This window comes from Geotrypetes seraphini, chromosome 9 (assembly GCF_902459505.1).
Source record: "Geotrypetes seraphini chromosome 9, aGeoSer1.1, whole genome shotgun sequence".
NCBI lineage: Eukaryota > Metazoa > Chordata > Amphibia > Gymnophiona > Dermophiidae > Geotrypetes > Geotrypetes seraphini.
In genome coordinates this window covers 112,309,421-112,321,956 of record NC_047092.1, presented here as the reverse complement: position 1 = coordinate 112,321,956, position 12,536 = coordinate 112,309,421, and the positions used below count along the sequence as shown (strand labels likewise).

General features: G+C 40.6%; 1 protein-coding gene across 1 annotated transcript in view; it reads left to right on the top strand.

The window, feature by feature from the left end:
• Positions 1 to 12,536, top strand: part of FARP2 (FERM, ARH/RhoGEF and pleckstrin domain protein 2) — an 818,436-nt gene that overhangs the window by 685,090 nt on the left and 120,810 nt on the right. Inside the window, exons 20-21 of the mRNA XM_033957823.1 lie at positions 2,602 to 2,670; positions 6,940 to 7,029. Coding sequence (XP_033813714.1) covers positions 2,602 to 2,670; positions 6,940 to 7,029 — 159 coding nt within the window. The remainder of the gene's footprint in view (positions 1 to 2,601; positions 2,671 to 6,939; positions 7,030 to 12,536) is intronic.

The window sequence follows — 12,536 nt, the reverse complement described above, 5'->3', positions numbered from 1 at the left end:
TGTGTGTAAAATGAATGTGCTTTTCTTGATTTATTATATGTTTATATACTTCTGTATTGCACTGTTGATATATGAAAATCAATAAAGATTTTTTTTAAAAAATTAAAAAAATAAATGTCCTATCAATGAATCAGTGTGGATTTTCAAGTTCAGGTTCAATTTATTTAACATACCGCAAATATAAAACCAGAAGGCAAATCTAAACGGTTTACAATTTTAAAAAATTAAAAATTACAAAAAAAAAAAAAGTTTAAATAGGGTAAGAACGGGATTGCAATAAAAATAAAAAGGTTGGGGAAAGGAATGGAGAATGTGGTAAGGGAGGGAACAAAGAATTTAAATCTGCCCACACAGAAGAAAAGTAGCCATCAGGAAGGTATAGATTTTCACTTATTCCAAACATCAGAATTCGATTGACATCGCCAACACCGAAATCCCATAGCAGGAAATTAGAATTTTTGGAAGTCAGTCAAAGTCCATCTACAGTCTGAGGGTTGGGATAATGTTGAATAGCATACTTAAATTTATGCTGTATGGCCTGATCCAAAGATACATATGCAGGAACATGAACAGCAGACTCCAGAGAAATTCCATTGGTACACCGTTGTATTATCTGCCTTGGCGTTCCATTCCTTATTCAGCATATCTCCTTATCTTAGCCACACTGTGAACAGATTCATTCTTAGGCACACGGTTATGATCAGTAATTGTTGTTATGCCGACAATGCTAGTGGTGCAACTGGTGATCAGGTCTCTTAATATCAAGGTTTTGTTGCAGACTAATCGGGCATTAAAGTATAGAAATACAATTGATGAATGTTTCATCCCAGGTGCAGTTGTTGTGGTGCAATGTGTTAGTACTTTAAATATATACCTGGATCAGTGAAAGAGCAACAGCAGTGCCATCCTGCATTCAGATAAGTTACCTATCTTTTTCTTGTATGTTATTAGCAGGTGGCAGAGACAGTGAACTTGCTGTGATGGTCTCTATTATAACTGACTCCGTGACTTTTCACTAGAGTTTGGTTATGGCTCTGAGCATTCACTTAGAAATCTAGAGTCACTGTGTGACCATAAAAGTATTTGGTTGTTTATTTATGTGGAAATAAGGTGATTATTTTTTGAAATGTATTAGACAATGCCATGACATACTCCCATCAATGTTGATCCATTCCTTCCGATAATATCCGTGTTTCAGCAACAAATCTTTCCCTTTCTTCAACTCGACAATCTCCATTCAAATAGACATACAGAACATAGGCAAAAACACTAACACAAATTCATGTAGAAGCATACTTTCCATGCCCAACCTAAAATTTCACAAAGGACAACTGAGAATTAAAAGGGTTTGCAGGAAAATTGAGCATAATAGTGGTTGCAAATGGGTAACACATGTAAATCAGAGGTTCTCAACCCAGTCCTCAAATACATTAGTCAGTCAAGCTTTTAGGATGCCCACAATGAATATGAATGAGAGAGATTTGCTTGTAATGTCTCCATTATGTGCAAATATTCATTGTGGGTATCCAGTAGACTCTGCCCCAGATAGTGGTTTGAAAACTTGCAAACAAATGGCACTCAGTATTGAAAGTCCCTCTAAGCAAGTCTGGTGCTTTGGCCTTTACCCTCTCAAAGAATGCTGCTCTCAGCAGCAAAGGCTCATAGCCCAAAGCACAGGCTGCCTCAGAAACTGCTGTTTACTGAGATAAACTGTAACAAGGCTCTCTTCATATTTTATTCGTTTAAATTTCACTCAGGCCATATGATGACAAAATGGCCACTGTTTCCACAGAAGATGCCATCACCCTAGTAAGGACTTCTGCTATTAATTGGGCCCATATATTATGTATGTTTAACCACAAACCCATTCTGAGCTTGTTGGGGTGAACAGAATAGAAAACGAATTAAATAAATATAGCATGGACACCAGTGGCGTAGTGAGGGTAGGAGGCATCTGGAACACTGGTGCCCCCACACTCTCCTTTCATGCCATCCCCCATGTCATTCATTCCCCCATCACCACTATTTCCACACCCTCATGCCACACTCATACCCTCCCTTCCCACACCCGTACCTCTGTGAATCTTAGTCCAGAATGAGCAGCCATGTTAATAATTGTTCTTTTTATAAGTTGCAGAGCAGAACAGATATGTATGATGTTTGCGGGGAAGTTCCCCGTACCCCTCTATTTCAGTGGAGATTGATTGGTTACTTTGGAATGAACTGAAGGGAGCACTCCACTCTACTGGGAATGAGGAAGGTACGGAACGCTGTGAGTGATACACTTCTGCAAAGCTAGTTCGCAGCTGGGGATTGATCACCTAATGTACAGACTCCTGTGAAGAATAACAGAAAGAAGATTATCCAGGTAAGAACCTAATATTTCAATATGCCCTCTCATTCTGGAGTTTCCTTTCAATTGAAAGAGACTCGCCTCATGTGTATTTATACCACATAGGTATTTAAACGTGTCATATCTCCCCTCTCCCGCCTGTTCTGAGCACTAATAAGTGGACACACAGTGAAGGCTGTATATATTTCAAGAGCAGTGTCATTCCATGTTTCACCCAGAAATATAAAACTGCTTTTTCTGTGCCATAGGAGTTCATACGGGAAGGCTGTCTTTACAAGCTGACAAAGAAGGGCCTCCAGCAGCGCATGTTTTTTCTGGTAAGTGCCTTTCTTTCTTTTCTTTTCTTTTAATTTTAGAAGTCTTTATTAACAAATATCAGAAAACAATTTCAGCAGTAAAGCCATTATAAACAATACAGATTACTGTACTTTTCGCTCCATAAGACGCACCTGACCATAAGATGCACCCTAGATTTAGAGGAGGTAAAACTAAGAAAAAAGTATTCTGAGCCAAATTGTGCCTCTGAACCCAGCCCCCTAGAAAAATAGACAAATATACTACAGTAGACAGATTTTGATCACTAAATTGAAATCCTACCTTTGTTGTCTGGTGATTTCTGGTTGCACTAGATAGTTCTTTCTTTCATTTTCTTTCTTTCCTTCCTTACTTCCTCAGGCCCAACAATTGTCTCCTTCTATTCCCTCCCTCCTCCTTCCTTTGTCCCGAGTTCTTGCCCCCTCCCCCTCACTGCCTTCCATCCTTTGTCCTTCCTCCCTCCTGCACCGAAGCCTGCCTGCCTTCCTCCCTGCCAAGCCGATTCCTCCTCCCTGGTCCACCAACAGGCACTGCCACCACTGCAGAACAACCCTCCACTCCCCTGGAACCAGACTTTTTAGCAGGCGCCATAAGGAGCACAAAAAAACCTTCGCCAAACCCTGGTAAACCCCAACCTACCAACACCCCACTACCTCAAATAACCAGAGGCTCACTTCCCAGGCTGTGCCCCACCAGTGCCACTAGCACACCCACACGAAGCTACACCCCCCCTCCCCACTGAACACACACACACCACTGAACTTGCCACAGGAACGGGCTGTTACGATCCTCAAGACCCCACCGCAGGAACTGCAGCACTGCTGATGTCTCAAGAGCCCAAAGATCCCTTGACGGAAGACCAAAAAGCCGGTTTCTCCGACCAAAATGAGGCTTCTGCACTCCTGGACTGCAGCGCACTCAACGCGCACACCTGATGCCGCTGCCAATATGGCAAGGCGGCTGACTGCTGCTGCCGCAACTCCACAAAGGGCCGGAGGTGTGCAATCGGGCCCACAAGCCTTCCTCCGACATCAATTCTGACGTCAGAGATTGGCTGGCCCAGACCCAGACCTTCTCTCCAACATCGGAATTTACGTCGGGGCAAGACTTGTGGGCCTTATTGCACGCCGCAGGCTCTTCTCTTCCTTTCCTGTGGTGGTGAGCAGGTAAGAGGACCCAAGTACCACAAGCAACGGTAAGGGGGGGTAGCGAAGAGAAGCAGCAGAACGCCTGGGGGCGGGGCCACAACACCTCCCCTTTTCGGGTGTGGAAAAAGTGCATCTTATGGAGTGAAAAATATGGTAATACATACAAATAAGTAGCGGACACCCTGCATAACTTATGAGCAATAAAACTTGGATAAATAAAGCAAGGGTGAGCAACATAACTCTAAGAACTTAACCATTTTTGAAGTATAGGAAGTCTTAACCTTTGGTTTTTTTCCCCCCATTCCCAAATTTCTCTCTCCTTGTGCTCCTGGCCTTCAGAAAACACGAGCAAAGGCAGAATGTCAGGATGAATAAAAGGCGGCAGGGAGGCAGGCAGAGATAGTTGAAGGAGGGTGTAGGAGTTGCAGAGACACAAATAGAAAAACATATTTCCCAATCAGAAAAAGGAAATAAAATCTATAGACTTATAAAAGTGCAATAGGTGAGACATTCTGACAAGTGCAGTTTTTCCCTTTCTGCATGTGTACCTGAAGGAGTTTTTCTGTTCTACTCTTACCTTTTTCTTATTTTATTTGGTTGTTCAGGCCTTTTTGGGGATTCCTTTGTGCTCAGAGTGATTCTTCCGCTCTCCCTGCGCTGAAAATACACTGACTTCAGTCTGCAACTGACAGGCCAATCCCTGATGGTACCTGTTAGCCAGCCTGCATTGGTTTCTTAGGAGCATGGGGCCGTCCCTGTATTTTTCCTCCTCCTGCTGACCAGAGGTTCAAGCACAGTCTTTTAGGCATACCTAGGAGACTCAGCAGTGTCTTGCAGGGTGCCAGCTGCATTTTTCTGCCTCCGCCCTTCCCTGAGCACGTACTTCGAGCCTCAAGGGTGGAGATATGGTCAGGCACCATGTCTGACTGGCAGCCAGAAGATCAGCATTGAAGAGGCATTCCCAGAATGAGGCAGTGATTCTCTGATTCCAGCTACTTTAAGAGGGCTGAGGCAGGCTGCCGCACAGGTCACAATGAGTAAGGCTGTCAAAGCCTGTGAAGTGGATCAGGGTGGGGTGGGGGTGGGGTTCTGCATATCCCTCTGTGTTTCCCCAACTGAAAAATCCTAAAATTGCTATTTTTGCGACTTGCTATATATATTTTTTAAAAATCATGATTTTGACATGAATTTCTTTAACAGTGGCTATCTTGGATTTTAGCAATATTTTTTTTTTTTCCAAAAGCTCCCTGCTCTTCCAGTTTTACAAATTTTGCCTCAACTTTGTTGGGATGGAGTCCTTGCGTTCTCCTATTGTGAATTCTTGCCAGGTTTGCACAAATTTAGCGCCTCAGGAGTGTCCTTGCACCACATTCCGTATGGTGCAGCAGGGACAGGCATCAGTGCAAAGCATCTCCCCAGACAGAGCAAGTGACAAAAAGCTTGGCTAGCCTGTTAGGGCGGCCTTCTCTCTTTTTCAAGCTCAGCAGGGCTGAAAGTTCTGTGCAAATTAACGTGTACCTCCCACAGCCTAAGAAACACAAGATGAAGTCATCCAAGGGTGACTCTGCGCCCCAGGGTTGGAGGCCTTCACAGATTTCAGGAAATATGCATTTCAAAACAGATGTTCTTCGCCTGCGCATTCCCATTCTGTCTTGGACTTGTCCTTTCCTGATGTTGCTTCTTTAGGCACGGCCTCATCACAATCAGCTGTTGTTCATGGGCAGGCTGACCTTGATCTGGGGGATACTTATGATGATAACCAGCTTGCTGACCCCTTGTTTTCAGGTGCTGCACTTTCCATGGCTGGGGATCCGGGGCTGTATGCCAGATTTTCAGATCCCTTAGAGGCTTTAGGACCGGGGGACGATCCCACAGTGCTGCGTTTATTTAAATCTTCAGCTTTGCCAAACCTCATTTCAGAGTCTGTGCAGGAGTTGAATTTAGTCACTTAGCCGGTTCCGTCCACTTCCTCTTCGTGGCTATGTGGTGTACGATCGCAGTCTCCTACCTTTCCCTGGCATCCTGATATGAGCATTTTGATCTTGGAACAATGGGACTGTCCAGAGAGTGCTCTTAAGGTGCAGGAGTGCCAGCAGCCTCTTGGTTAGCCTAAGGTAGACTCTTTGGCAGCTTAGGTGACTAAGCACACCTCCCGTCTCAGTGCATAAAATCATGTTTTTGCTTTGAGTGGGGAGATGCGATGAAGAAAATTAAGACTGTAGGGTTGGGGAAGGGACGGGGATGAAAAATGCACTTCATTGCTGGGATAGTAAGGGGACGGAGATGAATTTTTATCCCCGCGTCACACTCTAATGTACAGAATATTGTTTCTTTTTATAATTTAATAAAATGATTTCAATATAAAATCATAACTATTCGAGGCTTGTGCAGATGGGGATCAGACAGAGTTTGCGGGGACGGAAACAGAGTTCATAGGGATGGTATGGGAACAAACTCCCCATGTCATTCTCTAGGTGCCACTTTCACTAATATAAATATAAAATATTACATTTTGTAATAATCAAAGAACTTGATATCAAAATATATACTAAAAGTAAAACATATCCTGCAAAAAAGTTAATCAAATTAATATCTGTGAAATAAGAAATGTAAGCATTATAATATTTGCCTGACATATAATTTAACTCTATTTGGAATTGGAGTTGGCATATTTTCACTAATTCTGACTCCAGTAAGCCAAAAATTACTTCTGACTCCATGACCCCACAGCCCTGCTTTTCACACAGGAAGACTTCAAGTTAAAATAAGCTGGGAAGCAGAATGCCTAAAATGCATTAGAAGGCCAAACTAATTTATATTCAAAATTGCCCTTGTTTGTCCCTACTCCATCTCCCTTTGCAGTCTTTCCAGAAACCTTTGCTAATTGGCGTAGAATAGATAAACCAAAGCATCAGGCTTTGGTAAACAACTGTAAACATTGCCTGTGTTTATGTGATGCCTGAGAAAACTCCTGGAAATCAGGATTTAAGGTATGGGAATGGATATTTCCTGAACTAGGTGCAGTACACCACATAATGCTCCTCTTCTACCTTGGTATTGCAACAAGTGTGTGCTGTAAGCAGTGAACTTAAATTACGCTAAAGCTACCTCCTCCCCTCTCAGTTTTCAGACATGTTGCTGTACACAAGCAAAGGCGTGACAGGTACCAACCAATTCAAAATTCATGGACACCTCCCTCTGCACGGAATGCTGGTGAGTATGACTCTCCTATGAGTCTTATGATGAATGCTAAGCGCAAATTCTATATTGGCAATTATGCATTCAGTTGCCATTATAGAATACTAAGGTAAGTCTGCCATTACATGTCTCCCTTTAGGTGCAAGTACTTATACTAGCTCAATGGCTTATGTAAATGCTTGCACTCGTAATTGCTGGCAATTAGGTGCATAACTGCTAGTATTTTATAACTGTCTGTGCAACTGCTGGACCTACCCTGACCTTCCCATGCTTCTCTGAATTCCACACCACCTTGGACTTATGCGCTTTGGATATTGTGTACATAGTAGAGAATGACACAGGAACAAATTTTTTCCCGTCCCCGCGGGAACTCATTTTCCCACTCCGTCCCAGTGAGTTCTTTTCCTGTCCTTGCCCCATTCCTGCAAGCTCTGTCCTCATCTGCACAAGCCTCAAACACTTTAAGATCATAAGTGTTCAAGGCTTGTGCAGTTAAGGCAGAACTTACAGGAATGGGGCAGGGACAGCGACAAAATTTGCGGGAATGGGATGGGGAAATTGAGTTCCCTTGGGGATAGGGACAAATTTGTCCCCATGTCATTCTGTAGTGATTAGTTGATAGAATATTGACTTAGAGCGGTTAGTGTACATAACTGCTCATTTGTGTCAATTGGGGCCAATACTCTTAATTATAGCTAATTATTGGTAATGCCAATTTGCAGCTCTTTAATCAAATTAAGCGCACAACTGGCAGTATTTTATAACTGCACAAGCAACTTTGTGTGCTGAGCATAAAGTTTTGCATGGAAATCTATAGAATTAGAGGGTAGAGGGAGAACCCCCTACATTTCGCAGCACACCAAACCAATGTAGTTTCTGAAGCCATGTTGTCTTTGTTAAGCAAGTTACTTCTTGTTGAACACATTAATATAGTGTATATCGATATTTTGAAAGGCTTGAACTCCCCTAAATTACTTCCCAGAACTTCAAGTTTCAAGTTTAACGGTTTTTTTGATTAATCGCTTAATCATATTTCTAAGCGATGAACAGTTTAAAATTACATTTTATGGGAAACAATACAATACAAAACTATATATAATAACATTAGGGATTAAAATTTAACTTAACACACTCATAACACAAGGAAAGAGGGGATGTGAAATACAAATCAATATAGAAAAGTAGAACAAAAAGGGAAAAGTACAAAAAGGAAGACAAATAAAAAGGTATAGTATAATACAGTAAAAATAATTTAGCCTATGGATTATTAAGTTAATTACCAAAGGCATCTTTAAAGAGGAATGTTTTTAAATTACTTTTGAATTTTCCCAGATCCTGTTCTTCCCTCAAATAAATTGGAAGGGCGTTCCAAGTCTGTGGTGCGGTAACCGAAAAAATAAATTGCTGTCTTGTATTAATAACCTTAAGAGACGGAATAGTTAGTAAATTCTGTTCATTGGATCTCAAAGTTCTATTTGGAGAGTATGGAATTAATAATTTATATATAAATGCTGGGGTTTTATTAAGAAGAGATTTGAAAGTGAGTATGCAAAGTTTATATGTTATCCGATGGATAACTGGAAGCCAGTGCGTGTTTTTTAGAAGGGGTGTTACATGATCAAACTTTCTAGATTTAGTTATAAGCTTAATGGAAGCATTTTGAATGATTTGTAGACGTTTTATTTCATTCAAAGAAATTCCCTTGAAGAGAGCATTACAATAATCAATCTTAGAAATCACCAAAGAGTGAATAAGAATATTGAGTGACTTTGAACATAGGAATTTTGAAATTGATCGAATTTTAAGTAGTCTATAAAAGATAGTTTTAATAATGTTACTAATGTGATCATGAAAATTCAGTTTATTATCAAAGATCACCCCTAAAATTTTGATATTGCTAACTAATTGCAGGGGGACATTTTTTCCCTAACCACACCTCCTTGCAAATCACATTGAGGGATACGGGAATTTAAGGACTTCATCAGGGAACACCTAGGTCTTAAACAGGGAACACCTGGATTGGCCTCCGCGTGTGCGGGTCACCGGACTAGATGGACCAGAGGTCTGATTCGGTGAAGGCATTTCTTATGTTCTTATGTTCTATAAATTGTGCATTTGTTAAGGAATGGTGGTACTCATATACGGCCAGCCTTAGAAATAGAGGTAAATGTGGCTGTATCCCCACAGTAGCCACACCCCCTGCAACCAACCATGGCATGAAGCAAAAGACAGCATTGCAAATTTTATACCATTCCCTGAACATGAAAACATCTCTTATTTAGAAAATAGAACAAATTTCTCTATACAAAAACTATATATCAGCAAAATATCTCTACATGTACAACATGGATAGAGCCTCACCAAAAACAAAACAACAAAAAAAAGAAATTACACAAAACAAAGTGCCAAAAAATGAAATGGAAATCCTAAGAATCCTGATTTGTCTGTGGTGCAATGCTGAAAAATAAAAGCAGAAAAGTATTTTTTCCTGTAATATTGCAAAATACGAAGGTTCTTCAAAAAGTTTCTGCACTTTCATATTTTCTTAGGAAATGGTTGGGCCGGGAGAAGTGTAAGAGGGCATGTCATAGAATGTCATGCATCTAGTCAGGCAAGCCGGCTCACCTTGCAGATAGTGTTGTAATTTGCTTTTGAGATATTTAATAAAGAGTGTTAAAAATAAAAGTGCGGAAACTTTTTGAAGAGCCCTCATACTAAGATATCAGAGATCTGTACATTCATAATCCCAGTGCTGATAAAACCTACTCAGTGTGCCCAACACTCACAAATGAACAAAAAACAGTTAAACTGGAAGCCCTAATAAGAGAAATAGAAATGAATTTCATCTTATACAAACAAAATACTGAGACATCAGAGATTCACATTTCTCAAAGAAGATATATTCCAGTTTGAAAGCAAAATGCATTTTCTGCATTTGGGTATTTTTTTTGTAGTGTTTGTCCCAGTCTCTTTTTTATTTTTTCTTCTAACTCTCCTCAGGGTCTGCTGTCTATCTGCCATTTCTCCTCTCTTCTCTCTTTCATTACTCCCCTATATCTGTTGCTGACATTGATACCACTCAATTAGGTCTTGTCTCTGTTTCTTTCTTTTGTGCTTATGTTTTACTCAAACTTCATCCCTTCATTTCACCCCTCAGGGGAAGATACATAAATCTTTTTGTGCACCTAACGATGTTCATTAAAAGTGTTTCAGCCGGTTTGGCATGCATGTTGTTCTGCCATGTATTTATCTAACAAGGGTATGTAGAAGTCATTTCCAACAAAGCTTCAGAGTAATATGATTCTTTATTGCATAAACATCAGATAATACCAAATAATGCAGATAGACATCAGATAATATACAAGATATAAGCAGAGAATATCTATATACACCAAATAGAATATTTCACCCAGTCTGCCACATTCCGTCCTGATACTGAATCTGAGCGATCAATAGGTTGGTACAGCACACAGCTCCCAAGGCCGCAGCTATATTCAAAGTCTAGGCTGTGACTCTCAGTCTTATATAGCACAGAAAGTGCTGAATTTCTCACACACACAGACACTGTTTCTGCAGTAACAACAGGTGTCTCCCTTATCTCCTAACTCTCACAGATGGAATGTGCTCAGGCCCTTCCTAATTGCAGTACCATGAGAAACCTTAAGACATGAAACAATATAAGAGATATGATACAAGTTGATAAACAACTTGCTCTCATGAAAGTAAGTTGTAAGGCTGCCTAAATGTTTGGCACAGATGTAAGACAAGGATTGCAGTTAAAAAGCAAGCAGACATGAAGATTCACACCTAGTAGCCAAAGTGGGCACATATAACTGCCATGCCCTGGCAAGCCATGGCATAACATTCCACCCCTTAAATCTTCAGGTCTGCACTTCAATATAACATCACTGAATGTAATGTGTCACCTAAAAATGCAGTGTAACAGAATGAGATTACAATATTGGTTAGCTTCATACAAGCTATCTACATGCTAGATTATTGATCCAATTGAAGACAGTAGTGATATTACTAGCTAGATCATATGGCTTGAAAATACTGTCATTTACAAAATGGAGCATAATATCATCAAACTCCAGGTTATGTACAGTGTTGGGAAGTCACCTTCCTTCCCAATGAAAGACATCCACCACCCTTCCCTCTGACATGTGGAAAGATGACATACTATGGAAGCATTTAATAGTGCGGGAGCATTTAGGGTCTATCTGCATCAACATTCCAATTTCAGATTGATATAATGTCCCCTAGGCCGCTGCTGACATGGGTTAGGCCAACTGAAAATTCTGGCTGCTAACATCTCCTTTTCTGTTTTATACTTCAAAATGAGGCAAGCTTGTAGTACATATGACCTATACTTCTGCAACTGTTTCATAAACAGCCAGTTCGCCTTTTGTGGATGCCTCTTTTACTTCCAACATTATATTAGCATGTCCCCTTAGGCCTGCGCAATCTTCAAGCTATGAAAATAAACAGTTCCCATTATGAGTTCAAACCTCTGTCTTAGGTTGTACAGTCATCTGGGTGGGGAAACCCAGCATGCTACATCTTACTCGTCTTTGAGCGAATGAACAGTGCATAATGGATGCAGGAAACTTTCTCAGGAGGTTCAGGCTGAAAGGATGCCATGAGGATGAGAGTACAGGATAGGAGATCATATATCATATCCGATCCTAGCATGCAATGCAATAGGCCATGCCAAATCAACCAAATTAGAACCCAGTTAGCCAAATTAGCAAGTGTCAGAGAAAATTCTGAAAATTCACATATAAAATTGAATGTGTGGTCATTTTACAGCAGAGGAACATCATAACCATACATAGAAAAATAAAATAACGATAGGGTGAATTAAAACAAAACATGATAGGCAAATGCCTAAAGAACAGTCCTCAAACTGAGACATGAACGTCTCGTAGTACATTTTCAACAGTTGTGCAATCTGTCCATAGTATGATTCACTTCTTTAGAGGTAGTTTTTATGTTGTTCAATGTCTGTAAAATTCACCAACATATGGAATGTTTCATTCCCCATGCCAAGGGAGAGTGGATGCACAGCATATCTACACAGGTAAGGTTTAGGTACAGCAAAGTGTTCTTAGGAAGGTGGCTGTGAAAAGAACAGGTAAAAACAAAAGTCTCTTTGCAGTCAGGGTGCAGGGAGATGAATTAGTCCAATAGAAGCTGACAGCCTCTTTAAACTGCACATACAGGGAGGGATACACCAACTTGAAAGGAGTCCAGGTATCATCCGGTGGCTGAACCCCAGTGAAGTGATCTAAATAAGAGATTGAAAAAGAGAGAGAGACCATATTGCCTGTACCGAGTGTGGCAACATGTGACAATATTAGTGCATTTACTTGATATAGGTATTGCAAGAGAGAAACAACATGCAAGTACTTCATGTTCTTAATAAGACATTCCAAAAATATATATTTTTCCCTTTCTTCTTTTTTTTTTATGTATGTGCTGCACACAATTCACTTGACCACAATTATGTACTGATTCAA